The 24,753-nt window shown below is 41.9% G+C and overlaps 2 protein-coding genes across 4 annotated transcripts in view; one reads left to right on the top strand and one right to left on the bottom strand.

Moving 5' to 3' along the window:
* Positions 1-17,957, top strand: part of DHX57 (DExH-box helicase 57) — a 31,444-nt gene extending 13,487 nt beyond the window's left edge. For both annotated transcript variants that reach the window (XM_083432941.1, XM_083432942.1), the window contains exons 9-24: positions 425-549; positions 2,108-2,241; positions 4,225-4,279; positions 4,523-4,728; positions 6,013-6,129; positions 6,491-6,587; positions 7,593-7,766; positions 8,967-9,167; positions 9,885-10,161; positions 11,117-11,212; positions 11,327-11,410; positions 13,359-13,496; positions 14,028-14,102; positions 14,358-14,492; positions 14,970-15,170; positions 16,581-17,957. In XM_083432941.1, coding sequence (XP_083289067.1) covers positions 425-549; positions 2,108-2,241; positions 4,225-4,279; positions 4,523-4,728; positions 6,013-6,129; positions 6,491-6,587; positions 7,593-7,766; positions 8,967-9,167; positions 9,885-10,161; positions 11,117-11,212; positions 11,327-11,410; positions 13,359-13,496; positions 14,028-14,102; positions 14,358-14,492; positions 14,970-15,170; positions 16,581-16,724 — 2,259 coding nt within the window. In that variant the 3' untranslated portion in view covers positions 16,725-17,957. The remainder of the gene's footprint in view (positions 1-424; positions 550-2,107; positions 2,242-4,224; positions 4,280-4,522; positions 4,729-6,012; positions 6,130-6,490; positions 6,588-7,592; positions 7,767-8,966; positions 9,168-9,884; positions 10,162-11,116; positions 11,213-11,326; positions 11,411-13,358; positions 13,497-14,027; positions 14,103-14,357; positions 14,493-14,969; positions 15,171-16,580) is intronic.
* Positions 17,958-19,544: 1,587 nt separating this feature from the next.
* GEMIN6 (gem nuclear organelle associated protein 6) lies at positions 19,545-24,649 on the bottom strand. 2 transcript variants are annotated; one of them, XM_083433231.1, is made up of 4 exons: positions 24,365-24,649; positions 22,924-23,064; positions 22,073-22,218; positions 19,545-20,262 (listed from the first exon to the last, which is right to left on the bottom strand). In XM_083433231.1, exons 3-4 carry the CDS (start codon positions 22,198-22,200, stop codon positions 19,887-19,889), a joined length of 504 nt encoding a protein of 167 aa, XP_083289357.1. In that variant the 5' UTR covers positions 22,201-22,218; positions 22,924-23,064; positions 24,365-24,649; the 3' UTR covers positions 19,545-19,886. The 2 variants fall into 2 exon arrangements, with proteins under 2 accessions (XP_083289357.1, XP_083289358.1); XM_083433232.1 differs by lacking the exon at positions 24,365-24,649 and having other exon boundaries at positions 22,924-23,556.
* Between the last annotated feature and the right edge of the window lie 104 nt (positions 24,650-24,753).

Raw genomic sequence — 24,753 nt, 5'->3', positions numbered from 1 at the left:
TTTGTTTCAAGCTGCTACGTTTGTTTGCCGTCGTTTTATTTGTTTTAGTGTCATTAGATTGTTTTACTGCTTATTGTGCACTGCTTTTCTGCACGAGAGAGGAGGAAGATGTGTCTGCTTGTTCCTAGTTCCCTCTACTATATTTGAAGGGATTGCAACATTATCTACGCACTGGCCCTTGATGTTTGCTGAACATGCTTTTCCAGCCGGTGACCAAACTATGGCAAGGAATTTTAATCAGCTAATTTCCCATATTTTTCCTTCTGTTATTCATGGGAAGGAACCACACACTTCTGGACAAAATCCATGGAAATCTGAATAAAGCACTAGAGTGTAATCTAAGCAGTGACAGTGATAGGGTTAAATAAGGGGAAGAAACTGATTTAGTTGGCGATCTTATTGTCATTTTCTCTCTTCTTTCAAGTCTTCAGCTACCCGGTTGTTGTACTGTACTACTGGAGTGCTTCTGAGGAGGCTTGAAGGGGACATGAGTTTAAAAGGAGTCACCCATATTATCGTTGATGAGGTTCATGAGAGAACAGAAGAAAGGTAACACAGCCTGTTTGTTTCACTTCTACTATTCATGTATTTCATATTTCCTCTCCTGTTCTTCTTACTCAAGTGTGGAATGCGAGTGGTTAAGAGTGTCTGAATAGGACCTGGGAGACCCAAGTTCAAATCTTAGCTTTCCGTGGAACTTACAGAGTGACTTTGGGCCAGACAGCCTAGCCTACCTCACAAGGGTAGTAGTGAGGATAAAGTGAAGAGGAAGGAAAGCCATGTTTGCCACCTTGAGCTCCTTGGAGAGCAGGTGGGATATATATGCAATATATATTTTTACGAAGTAAATACATGATTTACACCTCTTCATCCTTGCCACAACTCTGTAAGGTGAATTAGGGTAGCAGTTTGTCAAATGTTTAGTCAGTGAGGATTTGAAGCCAGGTCTCCCCAGTTCTAGTCTGACACACTAATCCATCCTTCCCTTAACCTGGTGCCCTCCACATGTTGGTCTGCAACTGTCATCGGCTCTAGCCAGAACAGCCTGTGTGAACAGTTTTGGTAAATATATTGCCTGAGAAGCAGTATGTTTGTTGGATGGGTAATAGATAAATGTTGACGTTTAGTTGCAACTCATAATAACCCAGAGAGCATCTGCTTGGAAGAAGGCTGCTAATTACAAAACCACACTACCTACCATAATCTTGCTTGTTTTCGAATATATGGTAACATTATTTTAAAAATCCTTATACAGTGGTACCTTGGTTCTCGAACTTAATCTGTTTCGGGAGTCCGTTCGACTCCCAAAACTGCTCAAAAACCAAGGCACAGGTTCCAGTTGTTTGCAGGAGCTTCCTGCACTCAAGCAGAAGCTGTGTCGGACGTCCGAAAAACATTCGCAAACCGGAACACTCTTGAGTTTGCGGTGTTTGGGAGCCAATTTGTTTGACAACTAAGCCATTTGGGAACCAAGGTACCACTGTAGTTCAGTAGTATCACTTCCAAATTGGCAACTGACTTGAGGCCATATTTGAACTTTACCTCCTCTGCACTAGCTTCAGTCTCCCACAGACAATAATGTATCATTATTATACAATAATGCAGTAGTTATGAAATGATAAACAAGTAGCCAGCTAAAGCTTCACCCCTAGATGTGGATATCCCATTAAAATATCCAAAGCAGAAAATGCAGTAAACACTGTGTGCCCAGTCCTTCATCCATACACTCCAGGCTGATTTAATTTTCTGGTGGCTGTGATTTTATGATGCAGATACGTGCTTTGAGAACATACCAGCACGTGCTGTAAAATTAACACACTCCAAAATATATCCGTTCAGCTGCAAAGGACTAGGTTGTTTCTCTCCCTCCACCTCCACATTATGCAGAGGAGGCTTGTTTGCCTAAGAGACAGAACTGAGTATTGTATTTTTGTCCCTCCCTGTGATTGTTGTTGTCTTTAATGAGGATATGTGTATTTGTTTTTGTTTGTTATAAGAGAAAGCTTAAAATAAGGGTCTTTGATTGCTCCCAGGATGGTAGTGGAGCTTCAGGAAATTGCAGATGAACACGGAAGAGCTTCAAATGTCTTTTCTTTATTTTCTCTAGTGACTTCTTGCTGCTGATTTTGAAAGATATAATGTCTCAGAGGCCAGACCTGCGCATTATAATGATGAGTGCTACCTTGAATGCAGAGCTCTTTTCTCAGTACTTTAACTCCTGCCCTGTTGTTAGCATACCAGGTGAAAACAAGTCTAATTATTTTCATTATCCATCTTTTCACAGCAGAGGTGGGGAACCTGTGGCCCTCCAGTTGTTATTGGACTCAACTCCCATCAGCCCCAGCCCCAGCTGGCATTGGAATCAGCTGGTAACATCTGGAAGGCCCAGTAACATCTAAAAGGCCACAGGTCCCCCTACTTTGCTTCACAAGTTACTTTTCATTGGTTAGCATTTTCTCTGTTCTAACCGTTCTTAAACAGTTGATAATATTATCTCAGCAACATAGTTACTAAAAATGTCTGAGTTCAGGAAGGTATATTAATTTTAAGAATGTAATTAGAGCCCTGTTGCACCAGGTCAAACTCCATTTAGTGATTGTTTCCCATGGTAGCCAGCTGCTGGGAAGCTCCCAAGCAAGAGCGCAAAGGAATAATTAATACTTGCTTGTTGTTTGTTTTTTTGAAGGGACACGGGTGGCGCTGTGGGTTAAAGCCTCAGTGCCTAGGGCTTGCCGATCGAAAGGTCGGCGGTTCGAATCCCCGCAGCGGGGTGCACTCCCGTTGTTCGGTCCCAGCGCCTGCCAACCTAGCAGTTTGAAAGCACCCCTGGGTGCAAGTAGATAAATAGGGACCGCTTACTAGCGGGAAGGTAAACGGCGTTTCCGTGTGTGGCTCTGGCTTGCCAGAGCAGCGATGTCACACTGGCCATGTGACCCGGAAGTGTCTTCGGACAGCGCTGGCCCTTGGCCTCTTTGAGTGAGATGGGCGCACAACCCTAGAGTCTGTCAAGACTGGCCCGTATGGGCAGGGGTACCTTTACCTTTACCTTTTGTTGTTTGTTTTATTATACATTAGCTACTGGTGCCTACTGGACACATACATTTTTGTATCCTTACATTTAGCTATCTTGATTAGTCAACTGATAGTAACTACCTTCTTGGGAAGGAGGGGAATCTGATCCGTTTAATGAGTCGTCTCAGCTAAATCAATCCGAAGATGTTAATGGAATTAATATAAAAACTAAGTAAGGCAGCCTAACATATAAGAATTACGTGATATTATAAATGACAATATTTTGCATCATGTTCTTTCTCACATTCTGTCTTATATTTAACATGCAACCTAAATACTATAAATGTGCTCTGTTTTTAGATTCAGTAGAGTACTGCTGAGGTGAAAATACCCTTCTCAGGACAGGTCAGATCAGATCAGAATAGGGTAATACTGAACTTCTTGTACAGCCCTTTTAGTGGCTCAAAGCACTTCACGTGCATTGTGTAGAGCAACAAATTTGAGATGGTTTTTATTATACGTTTTTATATTGTTTTTATTTGAATGTGATCTGCCCTGAAATGAAGGGCAGGCTAGACATCTTATAAATAAATAACTGTAACTCTTACTGACTTACCCTACAAGGTTGTTTTATTAATATTCTCCATGTTGATACATACCTCCACCCATTCCAGGCCTAAATCAAAAGCTTTGGTGGCCAAGCTGGACAAATTCCCTCTCCCTCTCCCACATGCATACAGCTATGTGATTTTTAAAAGACATATGGGAAAGTTTTAGTGTTTGATGTTGTATTGTGATTTTACTATTTTTTTGTTGAGAGCCGCCCTGAGTAGCTGGGGCAACCCAGTCAGATAGGTGGCATATTAATAATAATAATAATAATAATAATAATAATAATAATAATACACATGAAGTACAGTTCTTCTTTAAATTGCAGGGCACTAAGCAATGGGCTGTGCCCTATGGGTCAGATCTTGCCCTTTCTTCATACTGCTGTCCTTAATGTTGCCCAAACCAGCCACCTGAGGCAGCTGTCTCACTCTTCCTTGTGATGTATGTTGAAATATTGTTAATACACAACCAACTTTTTTAGCTAATACAAGTGGCAATGGTGTATGGGTAGAAATGGAGGCTGTTCCATTCCTCTTCCTCCAGTTTTGATGAAGTAATTTGCCTCTTCCTATATTACTGTGTTTCTCATTTCTCTTTTAGGTAGGACGTTCCCCGTTGATCAGTTTTTTATAGAAGACGCTATTACAGTGACTCGGTAAGCTAGGAATCTCCAATGTCTGTGGACATTTAACATGCCTTGTACATAAATTTGTACGACTGCTGTGTATTCAGACTTAAAAAAAAAATAATTCTTTGGGTTCTACCTTATTACCTTATTGTCAGAAATGACACCGCACAGCCCACAAGGTCTAAGCATCTGTTTAGAGCAGTCATCCATCTAGAAAGCAAGGTTTGCAGATGGCTTTTCCCCATACCCAATTTCTCTGTTTGCATTCAGGTATGTCTTGGAGCATGGCAGCCCATATATGCGTCGAGCAAAGCAAAGTGTGGACAAGAAAGAAAGACACCTGAGGACTGCTGCAGAGGAAGTAGATTACGACCTAAGGCGTTCTGGCCTGATGCAAAGTACAGTGGCTGTGGCTGCCAAAGATTCAGTGCCAGACCAGCAACTAACATTCCAGCAGTTACTGATCCGCTACAAAGGTAATATTTTTTCAATATGCATTGCTGCCAATAATTTTTAAGAGTTTATTATTGGTAAATATATTGTACATATGACCAGAAAGGCATTTTCAAACCTAGAATCTTTGTGAGTACATGTCACAACCTCAGGCATATAGCTCTAGTGCAAAGGTCTTGAGACCTGTATGTTGAGAGGTTTCCTATTCTCTTGTCAGACAGACAGATAGATGCTTGGTGCTCTTGTGAGAATTTCTCGTTGCACATGTTATTTCTCATACTAGAGAATCATTGTTATTTTCACCATTTATTAAATTTCTGTACTACCCTTCATTGGAAGATCACAGGATGGTTTGCAATATAAAAACTCAAAAATACAGTGGTACCTCCAGTTACAAACTTAATTTGTTCCGGAGGTCCATTTGTAACCTGAAACCGTTCTTAACATGAGGCGTGCTTTCGCTAATGGCACCTCCTGCTGCTGCCATGCTTTTGGCGCTTGACTTCCGCTCACGTCCCGGGGCAAAGTGTGCAACTAGGGGCATCTACTTCTGGGTTATCAGAGCTCGTAACCCGAAGCATTTGTAAGGAGGATGGTATGTAACACGAGGTTCCACTGTAATATAATGATGAATAGAAGCAATGACCACACACACACACACACACACACACACACAGTTTAAGAGGCCATGGATTGTTAAATTAGCCAAACACCTCAGAGAAAAGGGTTGTTTTTGCCTGGTGCCTAAAGAAATGTAACAAAGGTGCCAGGCAAGCCTCCAGAATGACAAATTCCTCTATTGTATGTGATTTTTCCTGTGTGCAGCTGGAGGTATGTTTTTCTTTGGAAGGAATGACCCCCCCCCCCGTCTCACGCACAACCCCCCTCCCCCCAATTTTCACGTGTTTTTCAATATCCAAATATGTCTAAGGCAACATCAGACTTTGACCTTGAGAAAATACGCTATTTGGGTGAATAGAAAGAAGGTATTGGACCAAATGAAAGAAATGAGGAAGGCGATATCAACAGCTGATGGAAACTGCAGGAGGGGAGAGTGCTGCTACACTTGCAGGCTTCTTATAGGCATCTAGTTTGCACTGTGAGAACAGGATGCCAGATTAGAGGGTCCAATGGCCTGATCTAACAGGCTCTTCTTATGTTCTTACCATGAAGCTGCCACAGCTGGACCGCCACTTTCCATCAAGGGTTTGATTCATTCGGAAGTGGCTGTAGTTTGAGTTGCTTACAAAATTCATGACCTTAACAGGGCTTTTCCTTTTTGTTATAATGCTCATTTTCTCTTTCAGGGGTTAGCAAATCAGTATTAAAAACAATGGAGAAAATGGATTTAGACAAAGTAAATCTTGAATTAATTGAGGCCTTACTGGAGTGGATTGTCAGTGGCGAACATTCGTATCCACCAGGTAACATGATGAGAACCACATGACCTATTTTACAAGCCTATGCAGCTCAGTTGCACCAAGAAAACCATTTCCTGTTATCTTTTGTTGAAGTTCTACTCTGCTCTCCCTCTTTCTAAAAGAAAACTAGCTTTTTGACATACGGTTTCCAAGCATAATAGGACTTTTCCCAGAGTTAGGATCCTCAGGAGGAAAAAATTCTTACTTAGGTTGATGTTGAATTTAATCTTACCGTAACATGTAATGCAGTAGAGGGAGAAATAGCAATAAATTGTGGTTGCCTTCAGGAGCAAAAATGAAGAGTATATATTGAGTTCTAGAAGACATTTCTATTAATTCTACCATTTTGTATACTCATATCTAGGTGCAGTACTGATTTTTTTGCCAGGCATGGAAGAAATTAAAACACTGTATAAGCAGTTGCAAACTAATCCACTCTTCAATAATCGGCGCAGCAATCGGTAAATTAAGAATATGCCTAAATATTTTTAAGTGAAAAGTAAATTAATTAAAACTGACATTTTAATCAACTTTTACATCACTTTAAGTTGCTTATTTAAACGTATGTGAACATTTTTCTTTCTTGCAGCATCTTTTATCTCTTCCCCCTCCCCAGTATAATTCTCAACTAGTGCATGGAGGATAATATTCTGTACTTCCAAGTAGAACTTGAAAAATAATACTCTCTTTAGCTAGGTGCTGCAGAAACATTGGGTTCTACGTTGGTTTTAGACTCCCTGAGCTTATTGGATGTAAACCAGTTTATCCCTTAGTTCTTTGGCTTGATACCCTATTGTGTATCAGGTTACTGCCAGTCAAGAAAATGTATTGGGTCAATTCAGAAGCAGTGCCAAACCATGCTTTGGAGCTACACATGGATGAGTCTTCTGCTCAGAGACTTTCTCCTCTGTGTGCTTTGGTTTCTCTCCTTCTGATTTTGCAGCAAATCTGTTTAAACTAAGGCTTGCATGCCCAGATTCCACAAGTTGTCATTTTCTCAGCTCAGACACAACAGCCCACTATGGTTTGTCGCTGAATCAGAAGGAAGAGGGGAAATCTGAGCACAAAAGAAGAACATAGGGGGAAGGACATGAACACAGGACTCCTTCATGGAGTGCCAAACCATGGTTTGGTATTTTGAAGTCTGAATCTTCCCATTGTGCAATTTATCAATCTCCTTCGTATGGTCTTCTCTGCCTCCCCCACCCTGAAACCATTGAATTGCTAAAATATTGATGTGTATGAATTTGAGGCATGCCACAGGGGTTGGGGAGCTGTAGTGGGGCAGAGAGGAAGGGAAGTCCTGTTTTACCATGTTAAGTCCATTCCTCTTGTATTCAGACACAAATGATGTGACCCTTGGTTCTCCAGCTCTGGCTGCTATGTAAAAGAAGTGATATAAAAATGGAAAACAAAACCTCACTATAAAAGCCCTCTAAACCTGTCCTCTGATCTTTTTCTCATAGCTGTGTTGTTTATCCACTTCATTCCTCACTTTCAAGTGAGGAGCAGCAATGTGTGTTCCTTAAGCCTCCTGTAGGGGTCACCAAGATCATCATATCTACAAACATTGCAGAAACTTCCATTACCATCGATGATGTGGTCTACGTGATTGATTCAGGGAAGATGAAAGAGAAAAGGTACCTAGATAATAAGCAAAAGAACCATGTACAATTTAAATAAATAAAAAAGCTTTGTTAAAATGGGGCCTATACGTCTGTGCACGATGAGATTTCTACCTGATGGATTTCCTTGTTCCATGTCTCTTGAGCTGGAAGACATTACAAAACTGAAGCCGCCAATCTGCTATTTGCTTCCTGCATTAAGCTGTTACAAGCTTCTGTTTCTCACCCTTCCTTTTTTCCTCTTTGTTTCCCTGTGAGCAGAACCATTTCTGTTACTGTCTGTCTCAGTTAATACTTCTCCCTTTAAGACCTAACCTTTTCGCTCTCATCTTTCTCAACCCATATTTTTCTGCTTGAATTTTTACAAGGGGAAAATGGGGAACATGTAGCATTGTTAGTTCACAATGTTCTATAGTGGTGGTATCCATCCCCTGCCCCCCAGCATTTGTCAAATTGACTCTGCAAGCTTTCAGGCAGTAACTAAGGATAATCAAGATTTTAAAACGGTATTGAGATGGGTCTCTAGGAATCTAGGAGGTACAAGCATTTGTATGCTGGATACTTCTGCATGACTAATATTTGCAACGGGAGTAAAAATACAATAACAGAATCACATAAGCATGTTAAAAACATAATCCGAACACGAAAATCCAATAATTGGTGTTGCCCAAGTGCCAAGAAAAATAAAAAGCATTTCCCTGGCAGTGAAATTATGATGAGGTTGATGCCAGGCAGGTGTCGTTGGAGAGAGCATTTCATAGGTGGGGAGCTTCTATAGAGAAGGCCGTCATCTCATCGCCAAAGAACCTCCATTAGAAGTGACATGCAGAGAAGAGCCTCAGATAATGATTTCACAGTCCAGGCAGGAACATATACAGATGCACTGTCCTTTGGGCATTTGGTTCCTAAGCTGTTAAAGGCTTAAAGATCAAAACTAGCACTTTGAATTGAGCCCAGAAACAAATTGGCAGCTATCAGAGTCAGGCGAGAACTGGTGTTTATATGTTCACACACATCTTCTTGTCCCCGTTAATCATTTAGTTGCTACATTCTGCACTAACTGGTTTCCAAACAGTCTTCAAATGCAGCCCCAAGTACAATGCCTTGCAGTAGCATAACCTGCAAGCATCCAGTTTCCTAATTTTTGTACCTCCCTAGATTCCCAAAGGCCTATCAGAATATTGCAAACGCTGTTCCATATCTTCCTCCTTGCAGGTTTGATCCAAGCAAAGGTATGGAAAGCCTGGAGGATACATTTGTGTCCAAAGCCAATGCCTTGCAAAGGAAAGGACGAGCAGGCCGGGTAGCCTCTGGGGTCTGTTTTCATCTGTTCAGTAGCCACCATTACAATCATCACCTTTTGAAGCAGCAGTTACCTGAAATACAAAGAGTGCCTTTGGAACAGCTCTGTCTCAGGTAAGACAGTCTTTCACTGGCAGCCAGAGCATCCCTGAAACAACCTTTACAGGTCTTGCTGATTGGCACATCTTACACACTGTAATTTGCCCCAGCTCCCATTCTCAAATTCCTCTTCCTTCAACTTCATCCTTTACCCTTAGGGCAAATAATTTTCCATAATCCTTACTCTGCTTCTTGAAAATGTGTGTGTTAGCTTTTATGAATGCCCAGGCTCGGTACTTTGCTGGATTGCTTTAAAGAGAGAAACAGGTGGAGCTTAGGAATTACTATACAAAACTTCCTCCTCTTTTTTTATTCTATACTGTGTGCAACTCAAGATTTAACACAGTAGGTACAACAGAACAACTAGGGTTTGTAAATCAAATAGACTTGTTCCGGTTACTTCACTGACAGAGAGAAGGAACTGGTTTGGCCAGTGTCTGCAGTTTGCAAGCTTGCCCATGGGCCCAAAATGGTTGGTGAACCCTACTATATCCTGTTGGATACGGGACGTGGGTGGCGCTGTGGTTCTTTACCTTTACTTTTTTACCTTACCCTGTTCGATACTGACTTCTTATGCTTTTTGGTGTCTGCCATTGCCCATCCAGAAAGCAAGACCTCAATAGAAAGTTCTCAGTGGAGGCCTGCTAACATATGTGTATATTATATATTTATGTAGCTGAAGCTAACGTATCCAACTCTGACTAAATGATTGTATTTTCCTCTTTCTTCCAGAATTAAGATTTTGGACATGTTCTCCACACAAAGCCTTCATTCAGTTCTCATGCGACTGATTGAGCCACCGACAGCTGAATCTCTACGTTCCTCAAAGCAACGACTGCAGGATGTCGGAGCCTTAACTTCAGACGAGAAGCTCACGCCCTTGGGGTATCATTTGGCTTCCTTGCCTGTTGATGTCAGGATTGGGAAGCTAATGCTGTTTGGCACTATTTTCCGCTGTCTGGATCCAGCACTGACAATTGCAGCAAGCAGGGCCCACAAGTCTCCTTTTGTAAGTGCTGTTGTTTCAAGATATGTCCATGTGTGCAAAGGAATGTTTCCTAAACTCTTAAAACGGAACCTTTTAAACCTATTATATGGTTGAAAGTGGTTTGGGAGAGGTTTCACTTCCCATAGCATAAATACAATTGGGAGGGGGGAATAAAATGGGATAGTTCTGTACATCTTGTAGAATGCAATGTACAAAATTTCCATATACCCAGAATACACTGTGTAAATCTGAACTCTGTAGGCTGTATTTTAATTTTACATCTGCCAGTTGTGTAATGGTGTGCTTTCCATAGTTGAGCTATGGAACGCGCTCCCATAGGAAGTTGTGATGGCCGCCAACCTAGATGACTTTAAAATAGGATGGGACAAATACATTGAGGACTATCAATGGCTTCTAGCTATGATGGCTGTGCTCTGCCTCTAAGGAGGCAGCAAGTCTTCTGAACGCCAGGGGCTGGAAACCAAAGCTCGGGAGTATGTTCTTGTGCTCAAATCCTACTTGCTGGTTTCCCAAAGGCACACAGGGAGGTTAGACTGGCCTCAACCAGAGCCAGGGCTTTTTTTGGCCGTGGCCCCGATCTGGTAGAATGCTCTGTCACAGTAGACTAGGGCCCTGCAGGACTTGACATCTTTCCGCAGGGCCTGCAAGACAGAGCTGTTCCACCAGGCCTTTAACCAAGGCACAGTCTGACCCCCTCTCTCCTGTAATCCTCATAGAACTCTAGCCCAATGGTTGCCATTAATTTGACTCTGAATTGATTTTAGAATGAATTGATTTTAGAATGTATTTCAATTAATTGGTGGTGATTTTATGTAAACTGTGTTATTTTTACTGTTGTTAGCCGCTCTGAGCCCAGCTTTGGCTGGGGAGGGCGGGATATAAATAAAAATTATTATTATTATCTGCTTGACCAGTGTGAGAACAGGTCGCATTATTACGTTCCTTGTTTTAAAAGGTTTCTCCATGGGACAAAAGAGAGGAGGCATTCAAGAAAAAGCTTGAATTTGCAATAGGAAACAGTGATTATCTTGCGCTTCTCCAAGCATATAAGGTGAGGAATAAAAGCACACCCTGTAATTGATTTCAGAGTTATTGTAGCCATAGAGCCTCCTAATTGTAAGAGGTGAGATGGCACGCTATAACAGCTTACATTTTCACTATTTAGGGATGGCGTGCAGCTTCAAAAGAAGGCTATCAAGCAAGTCACACATTTTGTAGACAAAATTTCTTATCAGAAAGCGCTCTTCAGGTAAGTTAGCATTATTGTTCACAATTTTGAGTTTTAAAAGTGTATATTGAACCTCATGTCAAATTGTTATGTTCTGCTTTCCTGTTGTGCAAGCTTATAATGAAAACATTTTTTTATAGGTTTCAACTTTGCATTTATCAGAAAACTCAGTACATGGAAGGCATTTTCTAGGCCTATTTGCTTATACAGTACATGTATCCCACTGCATTTATCCCACTGCATTTCACTATGTTACTTGCAGATTAACTTCAAGATGTGATACCCAGTGGTGCCGTTCAACAAAATTTTACTCAGACCCATTGAAATGAATGAACCTCACTTAGTCATGTTGATTAAGTTCAGTGGGTTTCCTCTGAGTAAAAATTGGTTGACTACTACCCCAGGCTTAACAGTGTGATATATCTGTGTTTATCCTTGGCAGGCTGGCAATGGAAGAGGGGGAAACTGGGTGCAGCATAAGATTGGGTTGATTTAAAAATAAAATAAAATATGCTGCCTTTTTAGATAACTTCAGCTTTTCCAGAAAAGTTAAGGATAATCTCTGATGGATGACAGGATTTAGGGAAATGGATCAACTACTATACCATATAATATTTAATTCCTTAGCTTCTGAGACTGAATTATAAATGTTAACACTATGGTTGCCAACTACTGAATGAAATTACCCTAGCTGAAAGGTAAAGAGTGTGGATCAGCTGTAAAAAAATTCCTCACTGGACTCCTCATACACACACACACACACAAACGCACACAAGCCTCTCTACACACCCACACACCAAAGATACGTATTTTTATTTATGACAGGGACCATAGCTGAGTGGTACAGCACACGTTTTGGGTCCAAAATTCAACCACCAGCATCTCTCCAGTCTACAAAAATATATAGATAGCACCTGATGGGGAAAGATCTCTACCTGAGATTCCGGAGAGTCCCAGTCCAGTACTGGGCCTGTTAGACAAATAGACTTCCTGCAAAACAGTTTCCTATGTGCCTAACTACTGTATTGGCCCGAATATAAGCCACCCCATTCCTCACTGCTCCTGGCTGCATACTGGGGGGGGGGGGGCTGTTGTGTTGCTGGCGGCCTTTCTCCTTCCTCGCTCTCTTCCTTTCTGGCCTTGGGGAAGAAGACAGAAGACTATGCATGGGGCGGGTGCTGCTTTGCCACTCTCCTGGTGCTGGCTGCAGACTGTAAGGTCACGAATATAAGCCACACTTTAACTTTTCACAGTCAGAATTTGGGGGGAAAGTGAGGCTTATATTCAGGCCAATACGGTATATATATCAGTGGTTTTCAAGCTTCCTACTTCCAGGGGCATCCATTTTGACTAGCCTATGGAGAAACCGCCTCACATCTGCCAGGGAAATCCTTGCACATTGCAGTTCATTCTGGGCTGTGTTCTAGGGCGTATTCTTAGTTCAGTTAGCAGTTGGCCACTCCTCTTGAGCCTTGCTGCCATTCCATGGGAAGGGAGACTGTGCCCTGGAAAGGCACCCAAAACAGTTGCATGTTGCAAGGAAAAATCTGTAGGGGTGGGCAAGCTTGGTTTCATTTTGAATAACCCCGAATAAGTGTTGGAGGTTCAACAGTGCTGCCTGGAACACAGTTTGAAGATCAGCGTCCCCCAAACTAGTTATGTTACGGAACTACCATACTAAGAGTCCCAACAACCATTCAGTATTTCCTCAGAGTACATTTTCACATATTTTTCCACAGTAGATGCAGTTCACATTTCCCAGCATAGCTTTTCCTCTCTTCCCCATATCTGCAACGGTGGCAGTGGGCAAAATGAAGTCAGCCACAAGCTGGCTGTGATCCATAAGTCTCCTGTGGCTTATCACTGGTGTTTGGAAAGATTGAGAACAGAAGGTGGACATCACTTGACACAGTTCAGAAATCTTAACGCTATTCATTATTCAAAGGTGTTCTTTCTCTCTCTTCCATAGCAAATGGCCAGTTTAAAAAGGCAGTTCACAGAACTGTTGTCTGACATTGGATTTGTGAAAGAGGGACTCAGAGCCAAGGATATAGAAAGGAGGTGGTCTCAGGGAGGAGACGGAGTTCTGGAAGCAACTGGAGAAGAGGTAACAGGAGTGACAATGGAGTTGCCCTGTCTCATTCATCCATTGCCTTTTGTACAACGTATAAGCTTTTTCATGGTGTTCTTCCTCTCATTCTCTGCCACTTTCCTCATCTGTCCAAATAATGGCATTCATTTTTCCCTCCCACCCCTTCTATTTCTACTCTCCTTGTCATGATTTAATGGAACCAAAATGACAGCTAGAACCTTGGGCAGTGTTTTTGTTTGGTGATTTGGAGCTTCCCGATTATGTGAAAACCCTTTTCTTCCCAGCTGATTAAAAAAAGTCCAGAGGTGCCCCCCCCATTTTAGGGAGGGGCATATAGGGCCCAGAGCTTCTACCACTTAACACTTGAGAGATTTTTTTTAAAAAAATAAAATAGATGCCTTCATGTTTTCTAAAAAATATCTCTGTAACTATAAGGTCTGGAAGCTTACCTTTACATGAAAGCTGGAATTCTCAAGGTGATGTGCTTGCCCAGTTTCATGCAAATTTCTGTACTAACTTGTAGGTACCCTTTTGTTTATATCACAGGCAAATTCTAATGCGGACAACTTCAAGCTGATATCAGCCATATTATGTGCTGCTCTGTATCCCAATGTGGTTCAGGTAAGAGGGCAGTGCTTTTTCATTTCTCTTTTTCTGTCCATATTGCACACATTGCATTTGTTCTATGCTGCATGCTTGAAAGCTGAGCTACTTGCTCTTAGCAATTCCTCAAAAGGGAATCTCTCTCTTGTGCTTCTGTTGGGTTTAGAGACTTTTCAGTATTTCCAGTGCTTTAAAGAAACATCTCCTTCTGCATGACCCTACTGAATGGAAGTTGCTTATGAGTATTTCTATCACTGTTTTTTACTGTTTTAGGTGAAACTGCCAGAAGGGAAGTATCAGAAGACCAGTACAGGAGCTGTTAAAATGAAGCCAAAAGCTGCAGAGCTGAAGTTTGTTACCAAGAAGGAGGGCTCTGTTCACATTCATCCATCCTCTGTAAACTACCAGGTGATTTTCCCACCCCCAGTCAGTCATTCTGTACCTGTTGTCCACACACATACAATTCCTTCTTGGAAGAGGGGCATGCAAACCAACCAACAGTCCATAGTGCAATTCCTTGCATTTACACATCTGTAAGCCTCATTGTAATCTGTTGGACTTGTATCTATGCACAGATGCATAAGATGCGAAGCAGGCTAATCTTAGTTAATCTTAGTTCACATTGGAATCAATGGGACTTAATTTATGACCAACTTGTCCCATTTGATTTTCAGCCAATTTCCTTTCTCCCATGTGAAATTTGTGTAAAGATTTCAGACTTCTCCTGCCCCTGCTGCCTAGCAAATGGTATGCTGGCATTGGACAACCTTTTCCCAGCAAAACCAATGGCCTCTGTCATATATTGTATAACTGAAGTGATAGGGATGGAACCTGTTGTTGTTGTTGTTGAAGTTTCACCACAGTTTTTTGGGTTCCTTGTTTCAGACAAGGCACTTTGATAGCCCTTACTTAGTGTATCACGAGATGGTAAAAACCAGCCGGGTGTTTATTCGAGACTGCAGCATGGTGTCTGTGTACCCACTGATCTTGTTTGGAGGCGGCCGTATTAATGTGCATCTTCAGAAGGGAGAGTTTGTTGTTTCCTTGGACGATGGGTGGATTCGTTTTGTTGCAGCCTCACACCAGGTAAGAAAATGAGCAACTCATCACATTGCATCTAATTGCTTATGATGGGGAAATTATTTTCATTGTACCAAGGGGAGAGGAACAGCTCATTCTACTTTGTCCTGGCATCCAGGAAATGGGTTATGACCCTTAACCAAATTTCCTCTTGAGACATTAAGTCCACTGGGCTAAAATGGACACTAATTCCAATAGGCTTATAGAATTGCATGGGCAGCATCTGGTCCAACAAGTGTGTTTACTTTCCTAAGTTGAAAGGTCAGGTTGTTCTTTATGTCTGCATGACCAGCTATTTAAGAACCAAAGATCTTTCAGAAATTTAGTCAGATGTCCTCATCTCTTGGGTATCAACTCTGCGGTTTATGGTTATAATACCCTGCAGTACAATTTGCATAGGTGCTTTCATGAGCACAACAAACCCCAGGCTGTAGACGGCAGGACAAATTGTATCAGCACCGCCAAAAGCTAAATTTGCCTCTCAGGTCTTCATCTGGATAAAAGCAACAGAGTATTGTGGCACCTTAGACTAACAAAATTCTTCCAGCATTATGACACTGTTGGATGCACAATGCTATATCATCTGTGGGGGTGTTAACCCTGGATATACAAGAAGAAAAGGCATAAAAAGTTTAAAAGGTCCAGCTGTACTGTGCAGAGCATTAATGAACACAAAATTCAGTCTAATGAGAAAAATCCCAAGTGGTGAAGGTATGACCTGTGCAGTTGAAAAAATGCAATGCCTTTGATCTTCTATTTGTTGAGATTCTTAAGGACATTAATGTCATCATAGTTTTCAGGCAATGCCCCAGTTGAGCCTCTTTTAAAGGTAAAGGGACCCCTGACCATTAGGTCCAGTCGCAGACGACTCTGGGGTTGCGGCGCTCATCTTGCTTTATTGGCCGAGGGAGCCGGCGTACAGCTTCCAGGTCATGTGGCCAGCATGACTAAGCCATTTCTGGCGAACCAGAGCAGTGCATGGAAACACCGTTTACCTTCCCGCTGGAGCGGTACCTATTTATCTACTTGCACTTTGTTGTGCTTTCAAACTGCTATGTTGGCAGGAGCAGGGACCAAGCAACAGGAGCTCACCCCGTCGCGGGGATTTGAACCACCGACCTTCTGATTGGCAAGCCCTAGCCCTAGGTTTAACCCACAGCACTACCCGCATCCTGAGCCTCTTTTATGCGAGTACAAATGTTAAGCATAAAAAGTACAGCAGGTCTTTCATGCAGTATCAGAGGGAGGACCAGGGGCTTCAGAAGTAACTTCTAATGTAGTGTGAGGAACCTCAGGTTTTGCCGGACTCGCAACTCCCAGTCAGCATGGCCTAATAGTCAGAGATGATGGGGGCTTGTGATCTGGCCTGGACTACCCCTAAGCAGCTTAACTCATAAGAATATTTGTGTTTTTCAGGTAGCCGAACTAGTGAAAGAACTTCGCTGTGAGCTTGACCAGCTACTCCAGGATAAAGTAAAAAACCCCAGCATAGATCTTTGTACCTGCCCTCGAGGGTCTCGTATCATTAGCATGATTGTTAAACTTGTGACCACACAATAGCATGGAGCATTTGGTATAAAGACATATCAGCAGAACAATGGCAATAGAGATGGAAGCATCACGGATGCCTGGAAGCCTAAAGGCAAAGTGGCAATCAAAGAAACCACTATATTTGGAGTAGCCGTAATGGAGTTAATGGGGCTGGAGAAACAAGGTGGTGGGTTTTTTTCACCCAAATCATGGAAAAGGTGGCATATTTTAAGGGAAGCACAAGTGTTTCCTTTCCAGGAGCAATCTCTGAAGTACAGAGTGAGAGACTACAGTATTGTTATTTATGCCAATGAAAACTCAAGAGAGATCCAAAAACATTCAATTCTAATGTGTTTTTCTTGTTACTGTTTTTGTCCAATTAAGGATTAACTCTTTTTGCTACAAAATGACGGTCTATTGACTTGCCTCTTCTCCTTAAGGCAGGTACTTGATGTTTACTATAGCAACTGTTTGTATTTTCCTAAATTCTAAAGTGGATTCCCCTGTAAGATTTTCCCTAAAACCTGTCCTAATCTGATCAATTAATCAATGTCGGTTGCCAAAAATTTAAATGAAAGATAAATGGTCTTTAGTATAAAAATGAACCAGGTTCTATATGAGCTGGTGTGTGTGTGTGTGTAAGCAAGCACACAGGGCTCAAATTACAGCTTGCCAAAGGCTGTGTAAGTTGTCTTGCTCCTTCTCAAAGGGTTAGTCTAGAAAAGAAAGTTCATTACTCTTTTACATTGCCTGAAGTCAACTTAGCTTCCTTGACAAGACAGCACTTATGAAAGCAGTAAGTTTGAGGTGTGCCAAGTTTTTGCAAAAGCAAGACATGAAGATAATGTTGTTACATCCTAGTTCTGCGCCCCGCTAGCTCCTGAAACCAGATCTTTCACAGGTCAGAAGAAATGGTTGAGGAATGCAAGTACAAAAGAGGCTTCTTTCAGTACAGTTCATTATGACTTGTGGACTCTCATCAGCCTAGCAGCTTCTTATAAACAAGGAGCACAATCCTGCAGAAATTAATGGGACTTGAACAGAAGCTCCCAAAAAGGTGCATTTAAGGATTTTTAAAAACCAACATTGGGGCAGGAGTGGAGAATGCACAATTGCTATGGCGATAGAAACGAGCCTGCTGGTGGTTAAAAATAAAAATAAAACTCTGTATAGTAACTTTATGTATGTCACCTGAGGTGCTCATTGGTTGGAGGTAATGGTGATCAACAAGCTCTATAAATAAACAGGAACTTGTTCATTGGATTTGTAATCTAGTTTGATGTTTCTTTTTTGCAAGAAATTATGTACAGGTAACTTCCCACTTGTGCAGGGGTTATGTTCCAGTCCCCTGCATGCATACGTGAAATTGCGTAGTGGGGAACACCTTCTAAACACTCTTTAAACACCCTCTGTTGCGCTCTCTTCAATCCATACCAAAAATACTGTATCCAAAAATATCCACAACTATAATTGAAGCTCTGTGGCTGGCAGGAGGCTGGAGGATGCACGGGAAAGAAGCTCCTGTTGCTGCAATACCCCACACATCAGCTGTTAAGTGGGGAGGCTGAGCAGCTTCAACAAAGCCTGCTATGCCTTTGGTCTCTTCAGGGCTTTCTCTGTCCTCACTAACATCCTCTGGGCTCTGGGGAGGGTCTCACGAACCACGAGGTTTTGATGTGGATATTAACTCAAGTAAATCCACTTGCATCTAGGAGTCTTGGTTGACCACAAACTTGACATGAGCCAACAGTGTGACGCGGCAGCCAAAAAAGCCAATGCAATTCTGGGCTGCATCAATAGGAGTATAGCATCTAGATCAAGGGAAGTAATAGTGCCACTGTATTCTGCTCTGGTCAGACCTCACCTGGAGTACTGTGTCCAGTTCTGGGCACCACAGTTCAAGAAGGTCGCTGACAAACTGGAACGTGTCCAGAGGAGGGCAACCAAAATGGTCAAAGGCCTGGAAATGATGCCTTATGAGGAACGGCTAAGGGAGCTGGGCATGTTTAGCCTGGAGAAGAGGAGGTTAAGGGGTGATATGATAGCCATGTTCAAATATATAAAAGGATGTCACATAGAGGAGGGAGAAAGGTTGTTTTCTGCTGTTCCAGAGAAGCGGACACGGAGCAATGGATCCAAACTACAAGAAAGAAGATTCCACCTAAACATTAGGAAGAACAGTAAGAGCTGTTCGACAGTGGAATTTGCTGCCAAGGAGTGTGGTGGAGTCTCCTTCTTTGGAGGTCTTTAAGCAGAGGCTTGACAACCATATGTCAGGAGTGCTCTGATGGTGTTTCCTGCTTGGCAGGGGGTTGGACTCGATGGCCCTTGTGGTCTATTCCAACTCTATGATTCTATGATTCTATGATATGCATCTGTGTAACAGGATCAGTTGAATTGCCCCATGAGTGTCTTATCAGGAGGAAATTCTGCTATAGAGGTTTGTGTAGTAGATCTTCCCTGACACCCTGTAACATAAGCAATAGCTTTCAGTGTAGAAGATTACTTGCGGGTTCACTGGCTGCATATACTGCAGCGACCTGTCAACATATCACTTCTTATAAAAACTTAAAACACATCACTTTCCAGTGAATACAAAGATTTTCAGATAAGGACAAAGATGAAAGTAGCAATTTTAGGGGTTCTGAATTGGTGAAAGTACAAGCTACATATGATGCGTTTTCGCAGCTATTGTAATTATTCTGCTTTTATATTATGAACTGTAGTTTATAGAGGTATTCCTAATTTAATATCAGTACTGAATGGTAAGAATGTGATGTTTTCATATATGACTCTTCATGACTAATGGTAATTGAATATAAAGGAGCATTCACGGGATCCCAAAAGGAAGAGATAAAAACTAACGTCAATGCTTATTTTCATATAAATATATATATAGTACAGATTTGTTACATTTGCCATTTCTTCACAAAACAAATCCAGAAAAACCATTCTATTTTGACTGTGACTTTCTGATAGCACTTAGGAACACAAAATGCCTAAATTGAGAGGAAATTCAACAGGTATTTGATAGATCAGCCTCCCGATATAACTAGAAGCCCTCTAAATATTTGGACTACAACTCACATCAATCCCCAGGCAATGTGAGTTTTGTAGTCCATGTAGAAGGCATCAGGTTGGGGGAGCATAGGTTTTGCAAGTAGGTAACTTCATCCCAATTCTTCAACTCTGTCATTGCTGAAGGCCAAGATAACTTTGTATCAATCCTTGAACTCGAGACAAAATTATTTCATTGGAACTATTGCAATCCTCTGGTCCATACGGTGGGTCTATAGTCAACACTCCTGCAACACAGAGTGTTGTTTGTGACTCTCCTTGCTCCCTTACAGGAATATGGTTTTTCTCCAACCAGTTCTTCAAGCTGCTTTTCTTGTCCTCCAGCTCCTCTTGACTGTAGGTTTGGCTTTCTCCAGGCATGAATAGGTGGGCAAGTTTCTCTTTCATAGCATCAGATGCTTCGGACAATATCTTCACCTCTTGCACTGCATGCCCCAAGATGCCTGAAACAGACACTTTTCCATTCTCAAGGGGATTTGCCAGAAGAATGCTGTTAAGAAAAGGAGTCCACATAAAGTTTTGCAACTTGGGTGGAAAGACCTACAGAAAACTCACATGCTAAATGCTATCAAATTTATACTCAACTTTATCTCGTCAAAACACACATGCCCCAATGTCTCAGTCCCACAAGCACCTGCATCATGAAGCATTCAGATCAGGATGCAGCAGCCGTCTGCCCCCACAGTGAAAAATTACAAATGTGTGGAATTGCAATAGCATCCCAGGCTGATCCCATTACATCACACCAACAAAAACTAAGAGTGCAAGTTGTTATGCCAACATTAGCTATCGTTACCAGCAGTCATTGTCTGAAAATGTTATTAAAGGTAAAGGTACCCGTCCCCGTACGGGCCAGTCGTGTCCGACTCTAGGGTTGTGCGCCCATCTCACTTAAGAGGCCAGGGGCCAGCGTGTCCGGAGACACTTCCAGGTCACGTGGCCAGCGTGGCGAAGCTGCTCTGGCAACCCAGCACCAGCGCAGCACACAGAAACGCCGTTTACCTTCCCGCTATAAAGCGGTACCTATTTATCTACTTGCACTTAGGGGTGCTTTCGAACTGCTAGGTGGGCAGGAGCTGGGACCAAAGACGGGAGCTCACCCTGCCGTGGGGATTCGAACCGCCGACCATGCGATTGGCAAGCCCTAGGCGCTGAGGTTTTACCCACAGCGCCACCCGCGTCCCTACATACATAATCCTTAAAAATATTTCAGCCACTATGTGGCTAGCCAGTGCCTACTGTACAAAAAGCAATGCGTGCCAAGTGTCATTTTCAAAGGACTTTTCCCCACTGTTGCACATTTTTCAAGCACTAAAATACAAATCTATACAAAGAAATGCGTTCCCTCAAAGTAACACCCTCCCAAACCAGTGGCATTTAGTTCAATAGCATCCATGTATTCAGCCACTGAAAATCGAAAGGTACAACTCAGCCCTTATAGTAAGTATGGGATGCAGAAATACTAAAATCATTTCTTTTTGGAAGAACAGAAGTTTCAGTTGGTGCATCACAGCAATTCCTAGTTGCTAAACGTTTACCCTTCTGTGGTATATACAAAACCTCAAGCTAATGAAGTATCTCATGAAAGTGAAGTGGCAAGTACTGTACTTAAAACCAATCTATTGCAGATGCATTTGGTCTTATAAACCAATCCCAAATCTTTTAACCTCACCCACATTTTTATACCATGCTCCATTTTAAAATGGCTAATATTAACGAACTATTATGAAAGAAAATTGTCTAAAGGCATATAGAGTGAGTTGCTTCCCACATCTTTTCAAAAAAGTTAATGATTTGTTAACAAACATACAAAAAAGTGCAAACATAAGAACTAAAACAAAAATCAAAGGCCCACATTCTTAGGCAATGTGGAATACCACTGCTAAACCTTAACACTGATGGTCAGTGACCTGATCATACTGTCTCAATTTTACCAGTGTAGAAAACTCATCTGATGCTATCTCAAACATTTTCCCCTTCTACTTGTTCAGCTGTCCTATTTATGAGAATATCAGTGAAAAGAATAAATTGCTGGGCAATTTATTTCTAGTTGTTGGTGTGAATAGAAATTCTGAAGTGTGTAACCAGACAACATCAGACATTTGTCATAGCAGCAGCAACAACAGGCGAATCGCATGCTGAGTAGAAAGTAAAATTTACAGATATTTTACAGATCTGGTTGTGCTTCCCCCTTCCCCTCCCAATTCTTGTTCTGATTCATGGTTTTGAAAATAAAATAAATGTTGATACATCTCTCTCTCTGGGTATCACACTTCCATGTGTACTGAACACCTGCTTACTTGGCAGACACAGGATCAACTGTTAAAACCCATCCTTTAAACTTCTGTTTCTCAGCAGCCAGAACTTCAATTTCTTTATTCACATAAGTCAGCCATTCCAAAGGTGTCTTCCTCTGCCACTCAGTCATATTTCCTATTTGCTGAACCTAATGAGAAAACAAAAAACACACTGATCAGCAAAAGTTGATAAAGCTGTCTGTTAAAAAAATGTCTAGATATCCCACTCATATCTAGAAGTTAGGAACAACAGAACAATCCTAGATATGTTTATTTTATTTATTTCTCATTTATTTTGTATACTGCTCATCCTCTAAAGATAATAGGGGCTGTTCACAACATAAAAAATGAGAACTGAAAATCAATGACCTCCTTCCCACAAAAAAAAAAAATTATAAAGCCATAGTGTTAATCAGCCAAAAGTAAGCAGATTAAAAAAAATAAGGTTTACAACCTAACACAATTAAGCTTCGTATTGGCGTTAGGGACTCAAGAAACGCAATAAAGGCACTAGGTTTCACAGCTAAACATATCTTCCACCCACTCTTTTTATGCTCGAAATCCGGGCATGTTTCTCCAATGAATAATCTTGCTGTGCAATAATAAAGTGGTTTTTGTTTTGTTTTTAAAAATTTCAAAGATCTTTATTGAAACTTAACATATATACATAATAATAAAGTATTATTCAACCCGGAGTGAGGGCATGTTTTGGAAACGCTCTGCAGTCCCAGCGCAGAAGTTTATTTGGAATCTAAAGCGCCCGCCTTCATCCACACAGTTCTTGCTTCTTCTCTGCCTTTAAGCCCATAAAAGAGGCACGGAGCCGATCAACAACATTTTTACATCGCACTCACCGCTAAAGATGAAATGCGGGTTTCCTTGTAATCCAGCCTGTAAAGAAGGCGAGGGATTCAGACGAAACGCATGCAGCGTTTCGCTCCCGTCGTCATTGCTTGGGCCCAGAATGCATCGGGTTGTAGTTTCAAGTTCCTCCTCTGCAAAAAAGCAATATCCGGAAACAGCTGCTTACGGGCAAACCCTTCATTCATGGCATATTCACTCCCATCTCACACCCTAAGAATAACCGCGTTCAGCAAGCAGCCCCGCAAAATGAGCTGGCAGAGCTCGGAAGTTTAAGCAGTCCGGCAGCAAATTATATTTACCCTATTTAGCTTACTCCGCCTCTCTTTGCCTAAGGTTAAAAAGAAAATTAAAAGCCGATTCAGAGGGCCAATCCTAATAGATGACTAATCAGAGGCAACTCCAGTAAAATTTACTGGGTAAGTGTTAAGATTAGTTTTCCAGAGTGCGAATGCAAAATAAATTTGTTCGGATTAAGTCGCCCTGAATCCAGCGAGCATGCCTAGAATTGCAGCTTCAAGGGACTTTTTTAAAGGCACGTTTTTAAAAAGCTTTTGTAATAGTCCCAGGGTGGGGGTTACAATATTTTAAAGCAAGGAGGGTGTTTGTTCCTTTATGTTACTGTAGAATAGTAGGGTTTTCCCTAGCGTGCGTTGTGCTTTCCGTTCCAAAGATAGTATTTTTATATTACATTTGTTAGTCGCTTTATCTTACCCAAGGCAACTCAGAGCGATTTACGAACCAATCTAGCCAGTTTGCATTGCATGAAGTAGCCCAAAACAGTGGGTCAGGTTTCAATCCTATATAGACTTAACCTGGGTTTCCCAAACTCTGCTCGCTAGCTGTTTTTTTGAACTCCCATCATCCCTAGCTAGCAGGACCAGTGGTCAGGGATGATGGGAACCGTAGTCCAAAAATAGCTAGAGACGAGAGTTTGGGAAGCCCTGGTTCAATTTAACTTATTCGGGTTAGCTGCTGTATAAACATGCATAGAGCATTAAACTGACTCTCGAGTCAGCTCTATTGAACGTAGTGAGACTGACACCTGAGAAAACCGACGTCGGAGTGCACCATTAATGTTCTACCTTTTGCATACTAGTGTTACGAGGAATCTCTTTCCTCCTCAGAGAATGAAGTGCAGTTTAGAGGAAGCTGAGGAATTCCCCTCAAGCCCCACGAATGCACGCTCGCACTTAACACTAAACGAATGCCATTATTTTCCGACAGGCTCTTTAATCTGGTGTGATGCCTGGAGTGAAGAAAACTGACAGATGTTCTGTTATTGTTCATTTTATTCAGAAGGCTCTCACGTTCTTATGCGCTGTTGGCTTGTGGTCCTTGGGCGGAGTGTAAAAAATAAACCACCTTTTAAAAGGTTAACAGCCATCGGTTTCCCAATGGACACCATAGAAACACAGTACTGTACTGATTTACCAGGAGCTGGTAGCAGAATATAGGGGGCGCAAATGGACTCAAGACACGTGGATTTGAGGGAACAAGCGATCCCTTTCATTGGTTGCAAGGAGCTTCTCAGCGACCATTGCCTTTTCACGAGCACCAATTTTCCCAAACCCTTCACTCCTCCTTGAGCAACCCCCTAAAAAAATCCAGTGCGGACCAAACTTCCCGAACGCGCAAATATATGAAAATCCGCTTCCACTCCGGGAAGCCACCGTAGAAAATCTGAGTGAAATGTTGCTGAGCGGCGTACGGTGGGGCGCTCGATAATGATGATGATGATGATGATGATAATAATAATAATAATAGTATACCCGAGAAAACGGCACGTGTTTTCAAACGGGCAAATTACACGCTCGGGCAAT

Source organism: Podarcis tiliguerta, assembly GCF_965153285.1.
Source record: "Podarcis tiliguerta genome assembly, chromosome: 3".
Lineage (NCBI taxonomy): Eukaryota > Metazoa > Chordata > Lepidosauria > Squamata > Lacertidae > Podarcis > Podarcis tiliguerta.
This window is presented reverse-complemented; position numbering and strand designations above follow the sequence as displayed.

Excerpts from the sequence above, each read along its gene's own strand:
- GEMIN6 (XM_083433231.1), bottom strand. The coding sequence starts at position 22,200 with ATGACTGAGTGGCAGAGGAAGACACCTTTGGAATGGCTGACTTATGTG. Across the intron at positions 20,263-22,072 it reads GTTGATCCTGTGTCTGCCAA|CATTCTTCTGGCAAATCCCC; the intron begins GTAAGCAGGTGT and ends TTTTCTTAACAG.